This window comes from Natrix helvetica (genome assembly GCF_964273705.1).
Source record: "Natrix helvetica genome assembly, chromosome: Z".
NCBI classification, from domain to species: domain Eukaryota; kingdom Metazoa; phylum Chordata; class Lepidosauria; order Squamata; family Natricidae; genus Natrix; species Natrix helvetica.
The window spans coordinates 69145232-69172665 of NC_138554.1; the positions used below are offsets into that span (position 1 = coordinate 69145232).

A 27434-nucleotide genomic window follows, 5' to 3' on the forward strand; every position below is an offset into this window, starting at 1 on the left:
CTCAGTAAACTCCATTCTTTCATCCAAGTTAGATCCGCTGCTTGATAGTACAATTCCCACTGTGGTAATCCAAATCCACCTCGAATCCTTGCATCTTGTAACATTTTTATATTAATTCTTGCTTTTTTCCCTTGTCATATATATTTCCCCGCTATTTTGTTCATACTTTCAAAGATTTTTTTCTCTAGTTTTATTGGTATTGTTTGGAATAGGTATAACAATCTTGGTAATATGTTCCTCTTTACTACTGCTATTCTTCCCATCAGCGATAATTGTAGGTTTTTCCATCTTTCCAAGACTTTTCTATTTGTTTTCTCACCTTACAATAATTATTCTCCTTTAGTGTTCCACATCTTGATGTCAATTGAATACCCAAATATTTCACTTTTTTCACCACCTGTATGTCCAGTTTCCCTATCAACTCTCTTTTCTGTTTTTCTGTCTTATTTTTCACCAGAATTTTTGTTTTATCTTTATTAATCTTCAAGCCCACTACTTCTCCATATTCTATTATTTTAACTAGTTTTGGCCCTGTTTCTGTTGGATCCTCCATAATAAACACCAAATCATCCACAAACACTTGTAATTTATATTCTTTTTTCTTGACCTTCATACCTTTTACCTCTTTATTTTGTCGTATTTCTTTATTCAATATCTCTAGCCTCAGCATAAATAATAATGGCGATAGTGGACATCCTTGTCTAGTTCCCTTCGTAATCGCTATCTTTCCTGTCATATCACAATTTGCCATTACTTTTGCTAATTGATTATTATATATAGTTTTAATCATATTTATAAATCTCTCACCAAATCCCATCATTTGAAGTTGCATTATCATAAAAAGCCAGTTCACATTACCTTTTGAGCGTCCAGAAATAACAACGCCATTTCTCAATTATTGTTCTCTTTTTTTCATTTAAATGTTGTATATTCCCTTCTTCATCCACCAGTTGACTTATCAGCCTTTTTTATTTCCTTTTTCATCTTGTAAGCCAACCAAAGTCCTGGTTTATTTGCCTTTTCAAAGTTTTGTTTTGCTGATTTTATTTTATTTGCCAAGTCCTCATTTTCTATCATGTTCAATTTATGTATTTGCAGTTCCATCATATTTTTTTACTTTTTTATTTTGTGGATTTTTCTGCAGCTCCATCTCCAGACTTTTGTACTCTAATTCCAACTTCTATTGAATTTGTCTGTTCTATCTGTTGTTTTTCCCTAAGTATGTCATTGCAAGGTCTCTGATATATGCTTTGCAAGTATCCCATACGTTCTGTAATGGTGTGTCTTCCTTTCTATTTTTCTGGAAGAAATATGTCAATTCTTTTTCCATATATTGCTGGAAACTTTTTTATTTCAATATTCTTGAATTTAAAGTCCATCTCCCTATTTCACTCTGTGCCTTCCAAGTCATTGTTATTGGTTTATGATCTGTCCCTGTGCTTATATCTATGTCTATCTTTCTTGTTTTGAGCATTAGCTCTGTTGACAACCACATCATATCAATTCTTGACCACGACAGATGTCTATTTGAGTAGAATGTATATTGTCTTTCTTTCAAGTGTCTTATTCTCCAAACATCTTGCAAGTTTAATTGTTCCACCATCGTGAAAAATGTTTTGGGTAGGATTTTTCTCGGCTTCTTGTTCATCTTTGTAGATATATATTCTATTTCATTATTTATATTTGCATTAAAGTCTCATAATATACATATATCTTCATAGTCATATTCTGTTATCTTTTTGTGTAGTTTCCCAAAGAATTATTCTTGTTTATCATTTGGAGCACATATTGCCACTAATAATATCTTTCTCATGTTCATCATTATTTCCACCATCAGTATTCTCCCCTCCCTGTCTTCAAAACTTTTATTTAATTGTATTGTCTTTCTAATATATAATGCTATTCCCTTTTTGCTTTGGTCAGCCAGGGTCATATATAAATTACCAAGCTTTTCCTGTTCCAAAATTTTTCTGTGTTGTTTTCTAATATGTACTTCCTGTAAGCATATAATGTCTAATTTCAATTTCTCTAATTCATTGAATGTTCTTCTTTTTGTTGCTAAATTTAGTCCATTTATATTAATGGAGATTACTTTTATTTCTTCCTCCATGTCATTGGTTTATAGGTTTAGCTGATCTAATCATTCTTAACTCCCTCTGCTCCTTTGTCTTTTTGGCACTTGCTCCTTCTCTTAGCGCTTTCTCTTCCTGTTTTTTCTCCATTTCCCTTTAATCTTTTCCCTTAGCTTCCTGGTATTTAGCTCCTTCCTCTTCTCTTACCAGCATTCCCTCTTATGCTGCTATATATTATTCATAAAATAATTCTGCTTTCTCTAGTGCATCTAGTCTGTACCTTTGTTTGTGCCAGTTTACCAAAATCCCTTCTGGAACAAGCCATCTAAAACTCACCTTTTGTTTAATTAGACTCTTAGTCAAAAAGTGGTATTCCTTTCTTATTTCTCTGACCTTCCTTGGAACTTCCTTCAATACCACTATCTCTCTAGATTTGTATTTTATTGTGGTACTTCTTGCTGCTTGCAATGTTTCATTTTTTTATGGGGTTTTATTGACAAATCTTACATGTACCTCTCTGGGCAAATTGTTTCTCATTGCATATCTTGTATATACTCTAAAGGTCTCATCCATTCTACCTAGGATATATTCCTTACTCATTTCTGTAGCCGCTGAGACAATTTCTGCGATCTTCTCTACTGAATTCTCTCCTTTCTCCTCTTCTATGTTCTGGAGTCTTAGATAGAATTTGGATCTTTCCATCTCCCACAATACATTGACTCCTTCCTGTTTTTTATCAAATGTTATCAGCCTATATCCATCTTCTCCACTTTTTTCTCTGTTATCTCTGCCTTTTCTTCTACCTTCTGTAGTCTTTATTCATTTCCCCCCATCATTTCCTTGACTTCTTTCAATTCATCTTCCATTTTGCTGACTTTCTCTTCTACTCTGTTTATGTGCTCCTTGATATCCGCATGTATGTCTTGCAACATACTTTTTAGCTCCAAAATAGTCTTGTGTTCCTGTGCCTGCTGGTTTCTGTATCACTGAACCAGGCAGGGTGGCTGTTGCAGATGCATATGATTTTATTTTCTTCATCTTGGTATTTAGATCTGACATTCTTGTATTTAGTTTGTACTCAAGTTTTGTAATCCAAAAAATAGTTTAGTAAATTAATTGTAGTCCTGGAGTCATCCACATTGACCCAAGCTCCTGCCTCCAATAAACCGACCCCCGTTCTTGGCCCTCATCTTCAGGTTCTTACTATTTTAATCCAATCACTTTATAATGGCCACATGAAGTAACAAAAGGAAAAAATAGAGATAAGCAGGGGGGGAATTAGACACACTAAAAATATTGGTCACAAGACACACACCTCCCCCCCAAGAAAAAGGGGGAGAAAAAAAACCACAAAATTAATTCCACATGGTAATCCACAGCTCATTGCAGGAGGTAAAAAAAAAGATATAAAAAGATAAAAATTGATTGGGTAAAAAAATGACCCAAAGTAGCCAAATGAACAAAGAGAGAAAAAGGAAACTTTAGTATGAGTTGTCTGGGTTATCCAAATTTCTTTCTCCTCCTTAGGAAAAAGGGGGAAGCACACACTATCAGGAAGGCAGTCTCAGCAGCCCATTATAATGTAGCAAGGAAAGGCAAGACAATGTTTACACAGCTGGTCTTATTTCTTTCTTCTAGAGGACTTTTATCAGTTTGTTATTATCCACAATGTTTCAAAGTCAATTCTTCTTCGGGAGCTTTTACCGGATACTGTTTGCTACTAGACAGCAGTGCAGCTAATTAATTCAACATATTTTCTTTTACATTCCTGGCTTCAAAAGCAAATCAAAGTGATTCTCAAAAGTCACCAAGTTACCAAGAAAATCATAGGCATAGAGTGAAAGTTAAACACCAAGGGCTTCTGATTCGCTCTCTAACATCCTTAAGCAATTCTCAAGATTTATCACTTCCTTTCTTCTATCTAACTCAGTGGTTCTCAACCTTTCCAATGCCATGACCCTTTAATACAGTTCCTCATGTTGTGGTGATCCCCAACCATAAAATTGGTGTCTCGGTTCCTAAGACCATTGAAAATATGTGTTTTCCAATGGTCTTAGGCGACCCCTGTGAAAGGGTCGTTTGACCCCCAAAGGGGTCCCGACCCACAGGTTGAGAACCACTGATTTAATGGCTCCGTCCGTTCACTGCTGACCTGAAGGAGTGGAAGCTTTATAACATCTGCTCCCCCCCCCTTTCTTCTGCCACCTTAGGGAGGATCCTGAAGTCGGGCGGGGACGAGAAGCGAGGAGGCAGAAAAAGAAACGGAGGCTAAGGAGCTTCCCCCCCCCACCTCCTCCCAGCAAAAATCTAACCGGGGAGCCGGGCGGGCAGTAGCAAATTAGCCGATCACGCTGCGTGATCAGCTAATTTGCTACTGCCCGCCGGCTCCCTGATAAGATTTTTGCGGGGTGGGGGGGAGAAGCTCCTTGCCTCCGTCTCTTTTTCTCCCTCCTCGCTTCTTGGGGCTCCACCAATGGGGGAGCAAGGCCCGCCCAGCGCCAGGCTTTGGGCTAACACAGAGGTCTGCAAAGGTGGCTGTTTTAAGACTGGTGGACTTCAATTCTCAGAATTTTGGGAGTTGAAGTCCACCAGTCTTAAGAGCCAATTTGGCAGATCCCTGCCTGGGCTAATATGATTGATGCCCTTGGTGGACTTCAATTCTCAGAATTCTGGGAGTTGAAGTCCACAAGTCTTCAAGTTGTCAGGTTTGAAGACCCTGGGTTTTTTTTCTAAAGGGTTAGGGGTGCAAGGGTCTTGCAACTTGACAGCTTTAAGACTTGCATGCTTCAATGCCAGAATTCCTGAGCCAACATGACTGGAGGAGGAATTCTGGGAGTTGAAGTCCACAAGTCTTAAAGCTGTCAGGTTTGAAGACCCCTTGGGGTTTTTTTCCTAAAGGGTTAGGGATGCAAGGATCTTGTAACTTGACAGCTTTAAGACTTCCGTGCTTCAAATGCCAGAGTTTATTGAAACTAAAAACAGTGTACCATCCTATGTATTTTCGGTTTTAAAAATGTGGCTCTCAAAATAAATTTCAATCGTGGTTTTGGCGAGATTTGGCTCAGTTGAAAAAAAAGGTTGCCCACCACTGCCCTAGGGAATGTTGAAAGTGATGGTGAACTGACTAATCAGTGAAATATGTAAGTTTCATCAGGCCCACAATATCCTTGCCTTTTTTGCCCTTTGCTTTATCTACACAAAAAGTGTCCTTTTAAAAAAATGCACTTACTAAAATAACATAGTCCAAGGTTTTAACAGCCTTCAAATTTAGCTCTCTATCTCTGTTTTTCTAAATTGTTCAGGAAATTGTACATTGCAGAAACAACACTGTTATCTAAAAATCATGGTTTACTTAGGCTTTTGCTATTTCCATGGTCGAAAAGTACAACTAAGACCATTCTAACTTTTATTGAATCAGGTTAGAATTGACAAGTGGGGATCTATAAAAATAATAATATGGTATCAGTGGTATATTCATCTTGTATATTATTGTGGCTCATTTAGATGTGGGCAAAAAGTATACAAAAATAAAAGTTGATGCTGAATGCAAGTATCCCTATTTTAAACATGGAGCTGAAATGTATTAGTATTAGGAATATAGTGATGAAGCCACTTAAAGCTTGACTACAAATATTTAAATTTCAGGCTGTTAATATCCACCATTTTCGAAGAGGGAAAAAGGAGGTCTCTTTGATTTCAAATTTCCGTTCTTTTCTCACTAAAGATGTGAGAAATGGTTCCTCTAAAATGGCATCTATTAATAATAGCATTACAATATAAATATTCTACATTTCTATAAAGAGCCAGTTTAGTGTAATGGTTAAGACCTTAGACTACACTATGACTGGTTGACGAAGAAAAGCTGAAGCCCAGACTATTATAACGCACGGAGGTGCGTTCAAATGTAGGTGGCTCCAATTCGGGGTTAGTGTGGTGACAGGGCTCTTTCAGAGCCTGATGGAACATCTGTTGCATGGCATCCCTGGCTTCATACCCTATTTTGATGACCTTTTTGTTTCTGCCCCTGACCGTGCTGAATTTCTAATTAGACTAAGGGAGGTACTACAGCGGTTTAATAAAATGGAGTTTAAGGTAAAACGGAACAAATGCCAGATATTCATATCACAAGTAGACTTTTGGGGGTTTTTAGTAGACGAGAAAGGACTTCATCCAACAGCAGAAAAAATCTGATCCATTAGAGATGCTCCAGCCCCCATTGCAAGGCAGAATTGCAGGCATTTTTAGGATTACTTAATTTTTATGGAATATTTCTGCTGCATAAGGCTTCAGTTGCGTAGCCACTCCATCAGTTGTTAGATCAGAGAGCCCCTTGGAGGTGGGGTACTAGGGAACAAAGCTCTTTTGTGAAACAACTGCTTATGTCAAACAGGATACTAGCCCAATATAACGGAGTGCTGCCTCTCCGTCTATCATGCGATGCCTCCCCATATGGGGTAGGAGTGGTTCTGAGTCACATTCTACCAGATGGCAAGGAAGCCCCCATCGCATACTTTTCAAGGACTTTGGCAGCCACCGAATGCAACTATAGTCAATTAGACAAAGAAGCGTTGGCTGTAGTTGCTGGTCTTAAACAGTTCCATCATTATTTATATGATGGAACTAATTATATGGCTGACAGTTCCAGTTTGTGACAGACCATAAGCCATTATTGGGGATCCTATCCAGTGACAGGCAAACTCCCCAAATGTTGTTGCCCCGATTGACAAGGTGGACGGTCTTCCCGGCTACCTATCACTATTCGCTGATACACCAACCGGGAAAACATCTGGCCCATGCAGATGCTCTGAGTCTATGCCCGTTGCCAGCCATGCTAGAAGATCTGATGCCTGCTTCTCATGTACGATTAATTGAGGACCTATGGCTCCTGATTACTGCCACGGACATTGCCATGTTGTCCGCCTGGGATAAGGTAATTGTCCAAGTGTTAGATTGGATTAGAAGGGAATGGCCCTCTGAACCCATGGGATTTGAGTTTCAACCATATCTCGCTTGCAGGTTAGAGCTATCAGTCCAAAAGGGTTGCTTGTTGTTGGGCCATTGGGTGGTGGTTCCAAACCCCCTGCAAGAAGCACTGTTAACTACACTCCATAGTGCCCAGCCCAGAATAGTCTGGATGAAAGCTTTAGCTTGCAGTTACCTATGGTGGCCAAAGGTTGTTGAGGCTATCACTAAATGAGTGGCCACATGTAATAGGTGCCAGGCCAATAGACCAGCTCCGCCTAAGGAATCCCCACGTCAGTGGGAGACCCCAGCATCACCGTGGGCCCACATACATATAGATTTTGCAGATTCTTTCCACGGCCAGGTGTTTTTAGTGGTGGCTGGCTCGTTTTTGAAACAGCTGGAACTTGCGGTAATGTCATCCACAACATTGGAGGCAGTTATAAAAATTCTAAAGAAATTATTTGCCACCCACGGATTTCCAGATTTACTAGCCTCTGACAATGGCTCCAACTAACTTCAATAGTGTTTGAGGGGTTCCTGCTGGCCTGGGAATTTGAGATGCCCTAATCTCACCATTCCACCCAGCCAGCAACGGCCTGGGGGATGGAAGGATAGAATAGACTAATTTTTGATAGCCCAGCATTCCACACCATGCCCAGTGACTAATAAGAGTCTGGTGGAGTTGTTTATGGGCTGGCGGCTAAGGATGGTGTTAGATCACATACATCCCAATTTTGCCCCAGGGAAAACGTGGGAATCAGTGGGGACCCGCTGGGTGTTCGGCATAGGGGACGCCATCTATGAGAGGAATTTTGTAGGCCACCCATTGTGGCTATTTGGCAAAGTTGTGGAAGTAACCAGTCCCTGTTCCTATAAGGTGGAATTGATGGCGCGTCACATGTGGAGGCATCATATCGACCATCTAAGGGCTCACGGGACTCGGCTGGGTCCAACATCACCTGATGGGAAAACCCCGGAAGACCCCGGACCAGTCTGGAGACCAGAGGATGATGAGCCACCGAACTAACCAGCAAGTGACGATGACACGAGTGGCAGTGACGGTGGACAACCGATGGAAGGCAATGGCCCAAACGACAATGACAGCTCCCCTACCAGGCCTACAAGAGGTGACGAGTCACAGATGGGAAGAATAGAAACTGCAAGACACAGGTCAGTTCCCAGCGGGCGCTCAGTCGTAGGAGTCAAGCCCTCAGAGTGCAGTTCCAGAGCAGCATTCAAATTCAAGTCCAAGAGCGCCAGAGGCTGGAGTTGAGCGGTGAAGTTCGATGCATGTCTGGTGTCGGCCGGCATACTTGCAAGACTACTCTTGCATGAACTTGGCGGAAAGGAGTGTTGTATATCGCAAGCAGGATTGGCTGCAGAATAGGCGGGTGTTATAGCCTTGACTTACGACCTGGCAGCTGGCAACAGTCAAGCCGCGTCTGATTGGCTAAGATGCGGGCTGCCTAGGTCATTCCTATTGGCTACTCTGCTTGACAGCTCCGTATAAATAGCTGTCAAGCAGGGAAGGTGCTGAATCTGCCTGTACATAGTTCTTGCTGTTATCTCTGTTGCAATAAACGCTGTTCATTCGCCTCAGATGCATCCTGCCTCATCTCTTCGGCCAATCTTCTAAACTGGCAATGAAGGTGGGATACTGACGGCTCCACTGAACAGCTACCAAGAGAGGAAGCGAGCGAAGTTATTCCTTCAGTCTACGAGACTAGGAAAAGATTTTTTTCTTCTTTCTTCACCCTTCCCTCACTCAACTCAACCATGGCGTCAATGCCTCCCTTCGCTCCCTTGAGAACCACCGACGAGTCGTGGGCCGGGTTCCTGGAGCATTTCAAGTATTTTTTGATTGTGAACGGAAACCGTGAACTGCCTTCGGACCGCAAGTGCAGCTTCTTTTTGAGCTGCTGCGGTCCTGCTATGTTTAATTCTGCCAGGGCTCTCACTGCACCCTTGCCAGTCCACGCCCTTGATTGGTACACGCTGATCGCAAAGTTGAAGAACCACTACATGCCAACACCATCGTGGATCGCCTGCCGCTACGCATTCCGGCAATGCGTCCAAAAGTAGACTGAATCAGTAAGCCAGTTCCTCCAGTCCCTGAGAACAGCGCGATCCAGTGCGAGTTCATCGATCTCGATGACTTGCTAGTGGAGCAGTTTGTGTGTGGCGTGCAAGACCTCTGCCTGAAGCGGCGTTTGCTGGCCTGGGCCAAAATTACACTTCAGCAAGTGGTGGAGAAGGCCAGCGTCACTGAACTGTCTGAGCAGTCCACAGCTGAAATGTACAGGACCCAACTGCCACCTCTGCCCAATCGTGCCTGCTTAATTGATGAACTAGTGCCCCTCGATGAACTGGATGGCAACCAGGTGGACCGCCTGAGGGCTCTGCCATGGTGCCAACCGCCTCAGCCGGCCAGCCGCCTTGCTTCCTCTGCCTGCCTGGGTTGTGGGGGCCCACTCCGCATGTCCCTTTAAAGCCACCATCTGTCACAGGTGCTAAGAAGGGGCATTTGGCACTGGTCTGCCACGCAACCCTGCCAGCCACCCAGCAAACGGATGCCCAGCTGCAGTCTTCCAGCCAGCAAGTGCAGCTGCGCCTCCAACCACCCCGCCGTCAGCAGCGTCAGAGGGATGACTGCTTCACTGTCCTCCGCAATCCACCAGACACCCCTGCTGCTGGAAGGGATGGCCTGCGTTATGGAAGTCGACTCCTGCTTCTCCCATTCCCTCCTGTCCTGGGCCACCTTCTCTCAACTGTCCCCTGCCATCAGACGTGACCAGCTGTCCCCGCCGGACACCAATCTCAGGGACTACCAGGGAACTCAAATTTCCACTCTGGACTGCCATTCAGTGTGAGTGGATTATGGGGCTTTCCATGGTTCCCTGCCCATTCTGGTGGTGGAAAAGCCCCTATCTGCCTTGCTGGGGCTGGACTGGTTCCCCTCCCTGGGCCGGTCTGTCTTGGGGGTGCACTAAACCTCTTCCAGCTCCTCTTCCATTGAAGACGTCATTGCGGACTTCACGGATGTTTTTGATGGTAAGCTGGGGGAGTACAAAGGGACCACCATCTCTTTAAATTTAGACCCCCAGGTAGCACCTATTAGGCTGAAGGCTCGCAGGGTGCCCTTTGCCTTGCGGCTGAAGGTAGATGCTGAACTGGACAAACTGTTGGCGCAGGGTGTCCTGGAACCCGTTGACCACTCTAAATGGGAGACCCCCATAGTGGTCCCTGTCAAGGCCGACGGGTCAATCAGGATCTGTGCCAACTACAAGTCCACCATCAACATCCGCCTCCAGGCAAACCCCTATCCAGTCCCATTCCTTGGGGCAGGGCTGCATATTTGCCAAACTGGATATGGCGCAAGCCTACCAACAGCTTCCCGTGGATGACAAGGCGGCGGCTGCCCAGACAATTGTCACCCACCGCGGGGCTTTCCGTTGTCACCGCCTCCAATTCGGCATTTCTGTTGCCCCAGGGATCTTCCAGAGCCTCATGGAGCGCTTGCTTCACGAGCTCCCAGGCATGGTTCCCTACTTCATACATTAAGCTCTAATTAAAGGAAAGAATTAACATAAACCCTTCCTCCTTGAAGATGTAAGATTCATTCCACTAAGAAAGCATCTGATATGTTTCTTACTGCTTCCATCATGTGTTTAGTGTTATTTTCACAACTATTTCTTGAAAAACAGAGCTTCTTACAACAATATAGGATGAATATATTTATCCAAAGACAGCAAAATTGTTTACTGTTTAAATGTTGAATGCTAATGAATATGTTTTTCACATTAGTAAGAAAGAACATTCTGTTTACTGAACCATTTTCCGTATTATTAAATAAAACCTCATTCCTAATGTATGTCCCACAGGATAACATCTGGTGATAACATTTATTCCTTTGGAACTGTGATTTCTACTGGCAACATATAAAAGTAAAAACATGCATCCACCACTCATTTTGGGACAGGAATAACTAAATACTCACCCACCTCTTTAACTCCCTCATCCTTAGCTCAGATTTTATATCAGAGAAGTTTCCTGTAAGAAACTGCAGTCAAGGGAAATTTATGATTATTACAATTAAAACAGATGCCCAAAGATGTATAGTTCTTACTTTAGTTACAATTTTACTAATTAGATTTCTTGGGTGTATATTTAAGCCTGAGTTCTTAATTTCAGGGGTGAAATCAACTTACCTTCGCTACCAGTTCGCAAATGTGAGCACGCTCACTGCTGGCTCATATTTAAGTGATTGTCCAATAGGACTCCAAGATCCCACTCACAGTTACCACTATTGAACAAGTTATCACCTATATCAGGGGTGTCAAACTCAAGGACCGGGACTGCATCTGGCCTGCTGGATGCTTAGATCTGGCCCATGGGGCTGCCCTGGAAACAGTGAAGGACTGTCCCACGGTGCCTCTGCCAGGGAAAACAGAGCTCCGTTTTCCCTGGCAGAGGATTCAGGGCCATTCAGGAGGCCGTTGCAGCTGAAAACAGCTCACGAGGGTTGCATATGGCCCTTCTAGGCTCTGTTTTCACTGACAGGGTTGCAGGAGGCCATTGCAGCTGGAAATGGAGCTCAGCAGCCTGTGTTCACTGGCAGAGCACTCAGGCCACCACAGGCACCCCCAATACGAGTGACGTCAAGCTGGACAGACCTATCCTGGCCATACTCTGTCCCCTGAGGTCAAACACAACCCTGATGCAGCCCTCAGTGAAATCAAGTTTGACACCCCTGACCTATAGTATACTATATCTATGCATTTGGTTTTTCTTGCCTAAACGTAGAACCTTACTTTTTTCACCATTGAATTTCATTTTATTAAATGTTCAAGTCTGTCAAGATCCTTTTATATCTTAATTCTATATGGAATGTTGGCTATTACTGCCAGCTTGATGTCATCTGCAAATTTGATAAGTTCCCCATCTATCCCCTCGTCCAAATCATTGATGAAGATGTTGAAAAGTAGTGGACTTAAAAAAGAGCTTTGGGTACCCCAATGCATACTTCCCTCCATGTAGATGTAATTCCATTGAGGATTACACATTGAAAGCAGTTGGTCAGCCAGTTAGGAATCCATCTAGTAGTGATGATGCTGTCTAACCCACATTTTTCTATCTTATCTATAGTAGGTTGTGGTCTACTTTTTCATTTTATTTTATTTAAATGTATTAATGTAAATACATGTGATCATGACTTGCAGTTTTACTCCTGATTTTTCCATTGACTCTGCTTGTCAGAAGCAGGCTATGAAACACTGCCATTGCTTCCAAAGGCCCGAATATTGACCATAAAATTTCACAGATACTGTAACTGTTATAATTAAGTGTGAGAACCAGTTGTAAAATTACTTTTTCAGCTGTGATAACTTTTTTTTAAAGAATTTTATTGGTTTTTGAACATTTATAGGGAAAGGTAAAAAGGTTACAAAGAAAATTTTGGCAGCTCCCGTGCTAGTGGTAGAAATCCCCCCAAATCTCAGTTTTTACAATGTTAAAAACAATGTATAAAAGATGAGCATAAACAGAATCTTGTTTTACATTATATCATCCATATGTTCAATCATCTCTTTCTTTGTCACTTTCTAGTATATCAACAATTATCATAGTATTTCAAATGCATTTATTTTTGTGACCTGAGCCTTTTCGATATTGCTCCCTCCTCCCTGTCCCCAGGTGGAGCCACAGCCCCCCCTCCTTCATATCTTGCTACCTTTTTCACCACCTCCCCTATTTTCATCCTCTAGGAGGAAACTATGTTTTTTAATGAAGGCTTCAGCCTCCTCCACTGTATTAATTCTGATTCTGTTTCCCTCCCAAAAAATAAACATTCCCTCTGGCAATAACCATCTAAAGCAAACTCCTTTATTGTATAATTTATTTGATAAGGAGGAATACTTCCTCCTTTTTTCCCTTATTTTTTTCGGAATTTGCTTTAGAATGGTGATTTCTTTATCTTTATATTTTAATGGTCCTTCCCTTTGGTCCCCTAGCTCCTCATCCCTCGTGGTCCTCCTAATAAACTTAACATGTACCTCCCTTGGAACATTATGTGTTCTAGCATATGCTGAATTAATCCTGTAAACCAGATCCATATCCCACCACAACTGTTCTTTATTTCTCTTAATATATTCTGCTAAAATTGTACTCATAATATCCTTAAGATCTTCATTTTCTGTCTCTGGTAGGTTCTGGAATCTGAGAAAAAAGGACATTCTTTCAAGTTCTATTTTTGTCATAAAATTTTCCAATTCTAAATTTCCCTTCTGGACTGCCTTAACCTCCTCCCCCAATCCAGCTGCGCCCTCCTCCCAATTCTTTGTTTATTTTCTGTTAAATGTTGTTGTACAGCTCTGAGTTCATCTTTAAGATCTGCCACCTCTTTTTTCAGCTCATTTTGACCCCTCATAATTTCCTGAAACATTTGGTTAACAGATAGTTCTTTTGAGCTCTCTCCAGTCCCTTCTTGTTGTAACAATGAAGTAATCTTCGTCTGCTGCATGCTTGGACTGGAGGTGGCAGAGGAAGGAGCCGAGAATGACTTGCCCATTGGAGGTTTTTTGGGCCCCATTTATCTGCATTCAGAGATGATAAGTCTTTTACAAAGAGAATGGCGTCAGTGGAGCATGCAGCTGTGTCAGTCCCAGGAGGCAGGCAAATCCAAAAGTAAAAAGTTAGTTCTCCTTCACAGTTCCAAGGCATGAATGTACACCAGAAAGAGGAAAAGTCAAATAGTCAGAATTAATCAGGAAGACCACATAACGGGAGAGGTCCAGAGTGCCTTCAGAGGGGGGATTAAGACAGTTACCAGAGATTTTTTTTCCAAAGGTAGTTTCAAAAGGCAGGCTTCATTTATAGATATAAAAACAAAGACATAGGGACACCATCTTGGCTCTTCCTTTCGCAGGGAGAAGAACAAGGAGTTCCATAATTTTTTTTTTCTTTTAAGAAAACAGCTCAGCGATCACCTCTTGCAGCTGTGATATTAATCATTCTTAGATAGTTAGTACAAGTGGCAAGTCAGCCTTTATTCTCTCTCCCTTCTGATATAGAGAGAGATAGTTCAAATGGTGCTTTGTCCGAGGGGGGTGTAAAGAGAAAGAAACACCTCCCTCTAATCCTCCAGTTTCAAATAGATTGAACAAAAACTTACAATAGTCTGCTGCTTATCTGTTAACGATGATTGAGGAGATTAGGGTGGTTCTCTCCCCACCAGCATTTCAGCCGCTCTTAGCTCTTTCCTCCCAGAGACCACTCAGTGAAAGGGCAGACATGCCTCCCTCCCTCCCCGGCACCTGGGGCGAGGCTGGAAATACCCCCGCCAGCTGCCGCCAAGTCTGGGGGATTCCAGCAAGCCGCCCTGCGGCAGAAGACCCCTCCAGGGCATCCTGTGCTCCTGAACGGAGCCCACCAGGGAGATGAGCAATGGACAACACATCCGTCACCTACAGGAACCGGAAGTGATCTCTTTGAATGATTACTAAATACGGCAGTTTTTAAACAAGACCTGCCTATAGTGCAAAGTGGGAAGAAAGTAACAATATTTATGTAGGACCTCTAATGCTGTTAATTCTGTTTCTTCCCAGACAAAATTTTCTTCGCTTCTTACATTATTCAGACAGAGAAGAGCTCACTACTAACTATTTCCAAACTATGGTTTTTCCTAATACTTAGTTGAAATATTTTTTCATAGCAATTTCCATTCAGAGTAACAGAGACTGATTAAACTTCATCATCTGTATGGTAATAGAGTTGCCTTGCTGGAACTCAGTGTTTCATATTCTAGAAACAGAATCCATTTGGGATTTTGAGAATATTTAGTTCTCCTATGGCTGCAGCAGTGGAAGCAATCAGGACAATTGAAATCAAAGGTATTTTGCTACAGGATGGCAGTTTCCTTTGAGTCCAGTAAACTTCCTGTTTCTCTTTTTTCTTAAAAGACTCTTTAAATGTCAGCTTCTTTTTTCAAACCAGAGACATTTCTTGGGGTTTTTTTGTACTGTAAATGGTGATGCCATGATATGATACTTCTGTGTGAAAACTTACCTATCTGTAGCTTTCCAAGGAAAAAGAAAATGATTGATCCAAATAATTGAGAGGAATGTGTGATCCTAAAATAAGCCCTAACATGTTTTAACACATGCTCTTAATATAATTCCAATACCCAAAATAAGCCCTGCCTAAAAGTATGCCCAGCCAACCACCTGCCCATTCTGTCTGGTTGCTCATAGTGCCACGGCCACAAGATGAGGTGGGGGACTGGAGCTGCCCCATGCCCCATTGGCTTACTTCAGGGCACCTGCAGTCAGGCCATCCGTGCCCCAAAACTTGCCTTGGAGCAGCAGCACTGGCAGCCATGTTCAGCAGGATTCCACATGACCACCAGCCCACTTCTGCTTGCTCACTGCTACAATGGAGCAGGAAGCTGAATGGTGTGATGGTGCCATGGCCACATGGTGCGGCAGGTGTCAGGCCATGGATGGCCTGGCTGTGGGGGCCCTGAGGTAAGCCATTGCAGGGCACATCAGGCACCTCTCCCTCCCCCTTCACAAATTGCAGTTTTTCCAAACTTTATTGATCATTTTTATTTTAAATAAACACATAAGTGCACAGCCATACACACACTCTGTGAAACATGACAATCATAACAAACTATATAGGGTGATTCATCTGGAAAGTAATTAGTTGTTGGATATCATAATGCTCAGAATCAATTGGATTCAGGTGAAATGCCGCCCTACTCGAAATGACCCAGAAGCTATAAGTACTTTTATGCAACTGTAATATTAATTTAGCAAATAATTTCACTTGAATGAAATACAGACATTGTTTGAGAAATTATGCTCCCATGTTTATTGGCTTGGTTTTTGGAGATATAGACCAGTAGAAAATATGCAAGGAGATAAAATCATTTTATGCTAATGGTTTTCCATAAGGAATTAAATAGATCTTTTTTTCTCTTTGGTGCAGTTGGTACACACAGTGGTTAGAGTGCAGTACTGCAGGCTACTTCTGCTGCCTGCCAGCTGCCTGTAATTTGGCAAATCTCACCAGACTCAAGGTTGACTCAGCCTTCCATCCTTCTGAGGTGGGTAAAATGAGGACCCAAATTGTTGGGGGCAAAATGCTGACTCTGTAAACCACTTAGAGAGGGCTGTAAAGCACTGTAAAGTGTTATATAAGTCTAAGTGCTATTGCTATTACTATTATTGTTTGTTTGTTTTATTGGATTTATATGCCGCCCTTCTCCCAAAGGACTCAGCGAGTTTAGTTGAAACTAATTATGTACATAGGATGATGTAGCCCAGGGATGTCAGACTCAATGCCTGTGGGCTGGATCCCGGTCCTTGGGGTGCTTAGATCTGGCTGTGGGGCCGGGCCGGAAATAGCAAAGGACTGGCCCATGGCACCTCTGCTAGCAAAAATGGGGCATGGGGCAGCATGTGATGCCCCCCATGCCCCATTTTTGACCTGGGCAGCCTCCTGCAGCACTCTGCCAGCCAAAACAGGGCAAGGGGATGGGCATGTTTTTAGTCCAACAAATCTTGGAGAGCCACATATTCTCTTGTAACATAAACATGAATGATTGTTTCTGGTGCAATTGTTACTCCTGGGCTATGTAATTCAAATGACATTTAAACAAACAAATATGTGAATTTGTTTGCATAAGTGTTTCTATGAACAACAAAGCTATATAATAATAGTATTCCAGTTTTAGTTCATTTTTAACTAAAGCCTATGAACTTTGAAGAAGAACAATATACAATAGTTGGCTTTATCCATTTGTAAAGTGTTTGCTAATATGCAACAGCCCCTATAGACCAGGGGTCCCCAACCCCCAGGCCATGGCACACCAACAGACCATGAGATGTTCAAAACCGAGTCATCCAAAGCAATGGATGAGGGCATGCATAATGAGAAAATTCGCAAAATTCAGGTGAGTACGTGCATATATGCTCCATTTGTGCCAGCAGCAGGCACGTGTTCCTGCCACTCACACAAATGGAGCTGCACCCACGCACATGTTTGCCCACGACTTGCCCAGAACCATTCCCTTCCCCACCTCTCCTACACCAGTCCACAATGCTGGAAAGGTTGGGGAACTCTGCTATAGGCCAATTGAGCAACTGAGGTTCAACTGGAAATACAAAGAAATTTTGAATTTTGCAAACAAGCTGTAAGCATGGATTATTGATATTGATTCTAAAAGTCTGCTTGTAATTCTGTCTATGTGGATTTTGTAATTTGCTGAACCTATAGTTCTGAAGGAACTAATAGGTACCTCAGAACATGGATATGCACTAAATGCACAAATTCTTATTCAACATTTGCATGTTTTACAGATTCAATTAAATTAGGATATTTTATGTGAACTCAGCCCTTCCAAATTTTGCCACCTCCTGCTCTAGCAACTTCCCAAACTCCAACTAAAATCAATGGCTAACTTTTAGTTCCATCCCTGGAAGGAAAAAAATATAGCATTAAAAATGGATAGTTCAGTTGTAAGTTAACTGTTACGTACAGTGACAGTGGTGGCACAGTGGCTAGAGTGCAGTACTTCAGGCTACATTTGCTGATCATTGGCTACCAGCAGTTTGACAGAATGAATCTCACCAGGCTCAAGGTTGACTCGGACTTCCATCCTTCCGAGGTGGGTAAAATGAGGATCTAGATTGCTGGGGCAATATGCTGAGTCTATAAACCACTTAGAGGGGGCTGTAAATCACTGTGAAGCAGTATATAAGTCTTAAGTGCTTTTGCTATTGCTATTGCTATTTTGTCAGCAACATTGCTTTCCAGTACAACATCGTGTTTGCCATAGAAGGGATTAAAAGCTGATGTTTTGTTCATAGGCTCTTACTGGTGGCAAGAACATTATTGTTTTAGATATATATGTGGAGGAATGTTGCTGCTTATAGAATTACAATATTCTGTAAAATGTTATAGGTTCATGCATCATACTAATTCATGAGTTGTTTTTTTTCCCTAAGAATTTTTTATTTTTTTATTCTCTTACATACCATTTTAAGTATACATTCACATAATTGTTGTTCTTCTTTACATTTATCATTCTTATACATTTATTATTCCATTTAATAGGTTATAATGTACAGTTTGGGTTGCTTTATTTGCCATCCCTTTCTCCTTTTGTAACACCTCCTTGTTTTTCCTTTCTTTTCTCCCTCCCTCCCTTCTCTGCTTCCTTCCTTCCTCCTCTCCTTCTCCTTTCTTCTTCCCCTACCTTTCTCCTACTGCTTCCTCTTTCCCCTCCTACCCTTTCTCCTTCTCTTTCTCTCCCTTCCATTCTCCTCTCCTTACCTCTTTCTTCTTTCCCCCATCTTCTTTCTTTCCTCCTCTCTCCCTTTCTTTTTCTATTATTGTTGGTGTATATCTCAAATCTCAGATTATGTTTCCTTGGGATGGTATTTCCGCCAACCCAAATATAATTTAGTATCATTTCTTATTCCCTTACCTTCGCTAGTCTACTCTAGTTATGTCCCCCCTTTATATCTCACTCTTGAATATATACTTATATATACTTAATATTTCTTTTCTGTTTTTTCCCTTCTCCCCCTCCCCCTTTTCCATTTAATAGTGTATCATCTGGGTACTTTATCTTCTCCCTATTTTCTTTTCTACCTTGCTTTCTCTAGCCAATAATAAAATCTTCCCCATGTCTTTTTTTATTTTTTTTATTTTTGCATAAACACAAACAAACACAACACAAAGAATCCTTTTTCTTTACATACTATAGAAAGTGTGTCAATTGGTTACAAGAAGCTTTTGTGCATCTCTTCCACAGTCATCACTTACAATTCATATCAAATCATATATTTTAAATCAAATATATTTATAGATATTACTATCATCATACCTCAATTTTCATTTTACTATAATTGTTTTAACGTCCTTTTGCATAGAATATTCCAAAATTTAAAACATAACCACATAATGGCATTTCGTTAGCTATTTCTAATATCATCCAATAACATTAAATCCTTTTGACCTATTCTAAATAAAAATCAATGATATTTAGTAACCAAGTTTCTAGTCCTCCTTTCCAAATCACTGTTTACAATTTATATCCAATTTCCTTTTATTAAGCTAATACATACATACACACATACATACATACACACACAAGGACACACACACAAGGACACACACACACACACACATATGTGTGTGTGTGTGTGTGTTATTATCATTAGCATTATCAATCATTTATTTGACTATGTCCATGGACTATGTCCATTATCCTAACATTTTTTGACCTAATACTCAAAGTTTAACTAGATTTAATTAAATTTTTTATTATTAGCTTTTATGTCATAACAAAATTTCTAATCTTCCTTTCATAGTCACCATTTACCATTCATATCCAATTAATTCTTATCAAACCACTACATATGTATACATTATTATCATTATCAATTATTTATTTAACCATATCCGTTATCACTTCATTTTTTTACATAATGCTCTAAATGTAACCAAGTTTAACTAATTTTTGTTATAAGCTTTCATATATCAACCTGTATCTTTCCAGTAATAATGCAATCTTATGTCTTTTGCCATTTGTGGAATTAATCTTCTGATTATTTCCTTGATAATATTTGTGCAGACTTCTCTTAGCAGCTCATTGCTTGTTGCATCTCTTATATAATCTCTATCTGTATCTTTAATCAGCATATCTTTGGTCATCAACAGTGCTTCTGATAAGATTTCTCTCCTTAAATCCATCAATTCTTCTCTTTTTTCTTCTTCTATACCTTGCCATCTGGGATAGAGTTCCTGGACATCTAGCTCCCCTTTCCATATTCCACTCTCTCCATTTCCAACCACACTCCATTCACTGTAGATGTCAACAAATGTCTTGTCTTTGTGCTTGTTTTTCTCTTCAATTTTTAGGACTCTAGCCGCCACTTTTTCCAATTGAAATTCTCCATTATATTTTGCTGTTATATGCTCTATGTTTTCCAGTTTCTCGTCAATTCTCTCTGATACTTCTGATAATTTTTGAATTTCAAACATTATCTCTTGCAATATTAAAGTTTCTTTTTGATGTTGATATTGGGCCATTCTTTCAACTGGTAAACACTGCCACTCTGGCTTTCAAAGCTTTTTATTTGATTAACCACAAATTCATTTATAATCTCTCACAATAAGACCTTGTTTTCACTTTTCTCCAGCTGGCAATAAGGTTCAAAAGAACACCTGCATAAACACTCCATGCTCTTCTTATCACTCTCTGTGAACAAGCTGAAGGGTCTTAAAGCGCAAAATTGAAATGATCAAAGAGAGAAGTGAAAGTGCAATGTTTCCAAGGCTCAAACCTCCAGCCTCCAAATGGCAGTGTTGCTTCCTTGCCCCCTAATGTTACAAGGCTCTTTCTACTCCTTTTATATCTTTTTTGTATTCCAGGATTAAAAGAAGTAAAATTCTTAAAGAGGCAAAATAGAAAAAAGGAAAAAACTGATATAGAAATAAAAAAAAGTTTCAATCCATAGGTTACAAAAATAAAAAAGTGGAAGAAAAACTAATCCATTCACTTTAAAAAGCTTTGCGCAAATTCCATCCATAAAATAGCATTTTAAAAGAAAGATAACACATTGTCCAATGCAATCCAATGTAGCTTAATTTCGCCACTTATTTCTTCTGTTCTCAAATTTAATTTAGCTTTGAATTTTTGGGGGAAGTCTCTTTTAAAAGAGTAAAATTTCCTCACCAGTTGTACACACTTTCTCTTTCCATTTCGTTCTGTTCCGGAGCTGTCCCAACTTCATCAGCTTGTGGCTGCGCTTTTGTCACCAGCTAGAACTTTCTTGGATCAATCAGGGACTTTGCAGGGTCCCTGAGATCAGCAAGACATATTTTTTCCAATCACCATCTCTGCGGGACGGTTTAGGTCCATACGGACCATCCAGTGGCAAAAGTATCGACTGAGTGTAAAAGCCATTAAAAAGATACCTGCCTTTATAGATCTTTATCTCTTTAATGGCTTTTACTCTCTGACGATGTTAGCAGTGGCTAATGAAAGCTTAGTGAGAAATGTATTTTAAAGTTCTGGAGATCACAATGACTGTTTCTTTTATAACTACACCTGGAACTTGCAATTTTAGGACAATCCAGTGTGTGTGTGTGTGTGCGTGTGTGTGTGTGTGTGTGTACACACTGTATGTATGTATGTATGTATGTATGTATGTATGTATGTATGTATGCATGCAGGAATGACTGGTTGTTACTTCAGGCAGTTCATTTAATGTTTGTCCTGAGTTCTGACCTTAATGGCCAAGCGCCATTATGATCATAATTCGAGGACCACCTGTACAAGCAGTCCTGGTGGGGCAAGCCATTCTCCTGGCCAGGTCTGGCAATGGTCTGCTGCCGCATACTGGCAGGCAATGGGATGCATGTATGAGGCCGGCACATAGAACAAGGCAGCGGCAATGGGACTTCACACCTCTTTTTCGGCCTGTAGTTTTTGGTAGTTTTGGGTACAAGAAGCCTGCAGCCACCACTGCTGGCTCAGTTCTGGCTGGCAAAGAAGTGGTGGCTGCACGCTTCCGGGGTGAGTGGGCAGGTGGGGCAAGCGTCAAGTGGGTGGGTGGGGTGAGTGGCAAATGGTCAGACAGGGCAAGTAGTGACTGGGCAGGCAGGGCAAGCAGCAAATGGGTGGGCAGGGTGAGCGGCAACTGGGTAGGCGGGCAGGGCAAGTCTTGACTAGGCGGGCAGGGCAAGTCGTGACTAGGCGGGCAGGGCAAGTCGTGACTGGGCGGGTGAGACAAGCGGCAGATGGGGCGGGGCCAGCCAGAGGTGATATTTGTAGTTGGGCGAACCAGTTAAAAATTCTGCTACCGGTTTGTCCCAATCTGCTGAATACCACCTCTGGGGGGAACTCTTTGTGTAAAACATTTTTGCCATGGTCCCCACCCAATTATCAAATTATTTTGCTAGCTTCTTCCCCATTCAGAGTTATGTCTCTCCAGTTATAGATCCTAGTTTGTGTAATACTGCAGCTTGGCCCCAGACATTCAGATATCTCTTCCAACCTAGTTTTAAGAAAGCTTGTGAAAACACAGTTCAGGTGTCAGGGATTAGTGTATTCTGTTGCTTCCTACAGTAAGGAACCATGCTTAATTTTGAGGTGTGAATTGGGATATGAATTGTATGAATTATTTTGTTTACATACTGGTTTTTTTGTATGAATCTGTAGGTTGTTGTTTTTCATTATATACTTTAAGCTTTTATTTTGATCTGAATTTGTGGTAGCAGTTACAATAATTTTAATTTTTCTTTATTCTTTACCCCAATAAAGAAAGTAATTAGCAAGTAAGGGTTATGCATACAGAATATTTTTAATATAAATTCTCCTGAGACAGCAGTGCATTATTAAATTAGGCACTTTTGAAATATAATGGAATAAATCGAAATATTTGTATATTGAGTATTGGGATTTCTAATATCCCTCAGACTTGTACTGCTTTTTATTATTCATCAGTACAAAAAGGTTTAATAAGACTGTACAAACAACTTCAGCACTAGTGAATATGATAAGTGGTTTCTTATTTTGTGAAACTTGTTGAAGTAAGCAGTCAGTATCTAACTCTGCATCGCCTGGTCCTTGCCAACAACATTGCAAGTACTTCAGTGGTGGGTTTCAAAATTTTTTGGAACCTACTCTGTGGGTGTGGCCTGCTTTGTGGGAGTGGCTTGCCTGCCATGTGAGCAGGTGGGAGTGGCTTGCCAGCCATGTGACCGGGTGGGAGTGGCTTGCTGGCCGTGTGACCGGGTGGGAGTGGGATGTTAGAAGATCCCAAATGAAGTTAGAAAGGCTGGGTCCCAAACCCAGCTGGCTTAACTGGGATAGGGTGAATAGGGGGTAGAGGTTCACAAATCACCAAGGACCCTCCTCTCCTTTCCCCCCAAAAGCAGAGGGCGTCAGTATTTAGAGGGAAGTCCCCCAACTTCCCCCCTTGGTGTGTCACTCTTTCTCTCTCTCTCTTCCCCCCGTTTCTCTCCCCCCTTTCCTTCCTCCTCCTTTTCCTCTGTTCCCCCCAGTTTTTCAAGCTGAGCCATTGGGGGAGGTCAGAGGGAGAGAGAGACGGATTGAAGGGTGCAAAGAGATGGGCTTCCCATTTTGAGAAGCCTCCCTTAGCAAAAGATCGCTGACAGGAGGAAGGGAGGATTCCCCACCCCACTTTTCCCTTTCCAAAAGATCGCTGAGAGGAGGAAAGGGAGGATTCCCCACCCCACTTTTCCCTTCCCTTTCCACCTCTCAGCGATCTTTTGGGAAGGGAAAAGTGGGGTGGGGAATCCTCCCTTTCCTCCTCTCAGCGATCATTTGGGAAGGGAAAAGTGGGGTGGGGAATCCTCAGATCGCTGAGAGGAGGAAAGGGAGGATTCCCCACCCCACTTTTCCCTTCCCTTTCCACCTCTCAGCGATCTTTTGGGAAGGGAAAAGTGGGGTGAGGAATCCTCCCTTTCCTCCTCTCAGCGATCATTTGGGAAGGGAAAAGTGGGGTGGGGAATCCTCAGATCGCTGAGAGGAGGAAAGGGAGGATTCCCCACCCCACTTTTCCCTTCCCTTTCCACCTCTCAGCGATCTTTTGGGAAGGGAAAAGTGGGGTGAGGAATCCTCCCTTTCCTCCTCTCAGCGATCATTTGGGAAGGGAAAAGTGGGGTGGGGAATCCTCAGATCGCTGAGAGGAGGAAAGGGAGGATTCCCCACCCCACTTTTCCCTTCCCAAAAGATCGCTGAGAGGAGGAATGGGAGGATTCCCCACCCCACTTTTCCCTTCCCAAATGATCGCTGAGAGGAGGAAAGGGAGGATTCCCCACCCCACTTTTCCCTTCCCTTTCCTCCTCTCAGCGATCTTTTGGGAAGGGAAAAGTGGGGTGGGGAATCCTCCCTTTCCTCCTCTCAGCGATCGTTTGGGAAGGGAAAAGTGGGGTGGGGAATCCTCAGATCGCTGAGAGGAGGAATGGGAGGATTCCCCACCCCACTTTTCCCTTCCCAAAAGATCACTGAGAGGAGGAAAGGGAGGATTCCCCACCCCACTTTTCCCTTCCCTTTCCTCCTCTCAGCGATCTTTTGGGAAGGGAAAAGTGGGGTGGGGAATCCTCCCTTTCCTCCTCTCAGCGATCTTTTGGGAAGGGAAAAGTGGGGTGGGGAATCCTCAGATCGCTGAGAGGAGGAACGGGAGAAAGGGGGGTGAGCGAGCAATGGAGTGGCTTCTGAACCGGCAGGGGTGAGCAAGTGAGTGATAGGGGCGGGGCAGGAACTTACTTCCGGGTTCATTGTCCAACAGGTTCGCCAGAACCGGTGCGAACCGGTAGAAACCCACCACTGAAGTACTTGCTGCCTTCCAGGTCATGAGACATCAGAGCTAAGTTGGCAAGACTTGAAATTAGATTTTTAACAAAATATTTTGCATTGTTTTTATTATTATTGATGCCTTGGGATTTTATTTTATTTATAACTCACCTTTATTATTTTTATAAATAATTCAAGACAGCGAACATATCTAACACACCTTCTTCTATTTTCCTCACAACATATCTTATCATGGGAAATGGGTTGTGGTGAGAGAGAGTGACTAACCCACATTCACCCAGCTGTTTTTCATGACTAAGGTGGGACTGCAGTCATATTTAAAATTGTGCTGCATAAAAATAACATGCATACAATGTGATTAATGGTAACATTTTTTCTAGAATAAATGCTTTAAAAGGTAGATCATACACAAATTATATTTCATGTAATTGAATAATTCTTCTTTCATAAGTCAGAAACAGCTGCATTCATCTCTATCAGTTTGCCAGATAGGTAACAATGGGGGGTAAGAAACACAGTAATTTCTTTTCTTTACTGAGCACTAAGCCTGAGTAACCTTAATTGTTCTCCACCTAGAGCTATTAATCTTCCCCAATGAAAATGTATAATTAGGCCTTTCAAAGTCCTTCCAAGTATCGTTGGGAGGGCCCCTATATATATGAGACATTCTAAATTTTGTTAAATCCTGAAAGTTATAATTCATTAGAGATAAGGAAGGTCTAGTTTTGTACTCCTCAATTTTGATTTACTATTATTATCTGCAGTTTTCTCACAAAAACTTTGCTTAATTTTAATGGTTATTAGTTTATTTGCAAATTTATTGATACTGATACTATTTACATTTAAATCCATACTTATATATTAAAGTATCTTGTTTTTGATTTGTTTGTCCTTGTTACTCTTGTCCTATAATTGAAATATATTTTAAAATATTTTACATTGAATCATAATTTGTTATGATTGAAATAATAGTATTGGTTGAAATCAGCTAACAGTACTATTTGCTTTCCAAGTACTATTAAATGCATGTCTTCAGAATGATTATTGTTTGAATAATAATTATACTATTATAATTATGTGTAAATAATGCAGATAATCATAAAAATATCATTAAAATGCCTTCATTATTTCTATAACATTCCTGTTTTAGTTGGAGATAGATGTAATTCTAAATTTTATGTTCTGATACCTAGTGATGGTAATAATTTCAGTGAGAAAATTTACAGTGACACAATTTGGAAAAGTCATATTTTGCACATAGTTCACCTGTCTTGCATGCAGATTTTCATGTTTATTATATGTTATGTTTATTCTTTTTTCAGTTTGTCAAGGAACAAGCAATAAGCTAACCCAACTTGCAAGTGTGGATGATCACTATAACAACCTTAAGAGAATGTATGAGAACTGTGAAATAGTGCTTGGCAATCTGGAAATCACTTACGTGGATTACAACTATAACCTTACTTTTCTAAAGGTTTGTAAAATGAATTAAATTGTTCTAATCTGAATGGGAGATGGAGAGAACCATAATGTCTTTACCTGCTTTTGAAAATGCAATATGTATCTGGATTAGGAATCAGTTTTATGTTGTGCACATTTTGCTCCAAAACATTAAAGTTCTGTTTTCCATTCCTAACCGGTGTTGGTTTCCTAACAGTCCACACCGGTATGCATGTACCAGTAGCAGAAATTGGGCGTACATTTGCATACCTGTAGAGCCGGAGGCCATACTGGTATGGTCCCTCCCCTGGCCTGCCTCCGCTTGCTCTCCTTCTGCTAGCCCGGTCATCACTTGCTCACTCTCTCGCCCCGCCTGTCCACACCATGCTTGCCCCGCTTCTGCTAGGGACAGCCTTCTCCTCCCTCTAATGAATGGATTTCTCCCCACCCCACTGCAAATGAGATGGCTGTCAAAGAGAATGAAGCTGCTTTTTGGGCTGAGAAGTGACGCCTCTGAGGGGCTTTCCCCAGATGGCACCTGAGGCCGCCTTGCCTCCTTCTTCCCCACAGAAAAAAAGAGCAGCTCCACTCTCGCATTCTTCCCACTGACACTGCTTGGCCTGAAACATGAGGAAAGCGTTTTCAGGCTGAGAAGCAGCAGTGGAGAGAGTGGAGACCTCCTGTGGGAAGCAGCTGCCAGTGATGCTCTTAGGGTGAAAACATTGCAAGTGGAGAAGCCTTGGCCCCCTCAGGAGCTGCCAAGGAGCTCCCTCTGACACCCCCCCGAGCCTCCTCCCACCACAGATGCAAGGATCATGGAGGAAAGAGCTTTTAGGTGGCAGTGTCTTCTGCACGCACTGTTTTTGGAATAAGGGAGGGGATCCTCCGCCTGAAAATACTTTCCTCCACAATCATCACCTTTCAGGCAGCAGATCTCACCAGGAGAAAAGAGAAGGTGTGTCTACGGTGAGAGGAGGCTTGGAGACTCTTTCCTCGCCTTGTTTTGGGCCAAAAGGCAATTCCTCTGAGGGTCCCCGGATGGCACCTGAGGCCGCCTCGCCTCCTTCTGGTCCATGGAAAAAAAGAGCAGGTCCACTCTTCCCTCTCACTTTTCTCAGCCTACACACTATTCAGGGGGTGGGGAAAAGTGCCCCTCATCTGCCCCTCCAGGAGGACCACTGTGTATCCTCCATGGGTGGGAGGTTGAAGGGGCGACCGCAGGTGAAGAGTGCCATCGGTGTCCCCCTTTCAATCCCCCTGCTCCAGATGCCCCCAACACAGCCTGCTCCTTTTAAGACTTGGAAGACTACCATTTCCTCCAGGAACTAGAACAGTGTACACTTTGAGCTTTTGTTTAATACATTTGGTTATTAAAATGTAGGTCTTTCAAAATTTATGTCTTTAATTGTCTTTTATTTCTGTAAGATTATTTGCTGTTTTAACTTTATTATATCTTGAATCCCGGCTATATAAACAGAATAGATAAACATTATCTTATATTTCTGGAATTTATCCTTGTAAGTTTTAATGAGCTATTTTGAATTTATGAATACATTGAAGTTACTTAATCTGCATATTACGTATTTGAGGGAGGTGTTTCTCCT

At 41.8% G+C, this 27434-nt stretch overlaps 1 protein-coding gene across 2 annotated transcripts in view; it reads left to right on the forward strand.

Annotated features, from left to right (window-relative positions):
* EGFR (epidermal growth factor receptor) overlaps positions 1 to 27434 on the forward strand; it is a 158728-nt gene that overhangs the window by 64851 nt on the left and 66443 nt on the right. For both annotated transcript variants that reach the window (XM_081971049.1, XM_081971050.1), the window contains exon 2: positions 25713 to 25864. In XM_081971049.1, coding sequence (XP_081827175.1) covers positions 25713 to 25864 — 152 coding nt within the window. The remainder of the gene's footprint in view (positions 1 to 25712; positions 25865 to 27434) is intronic.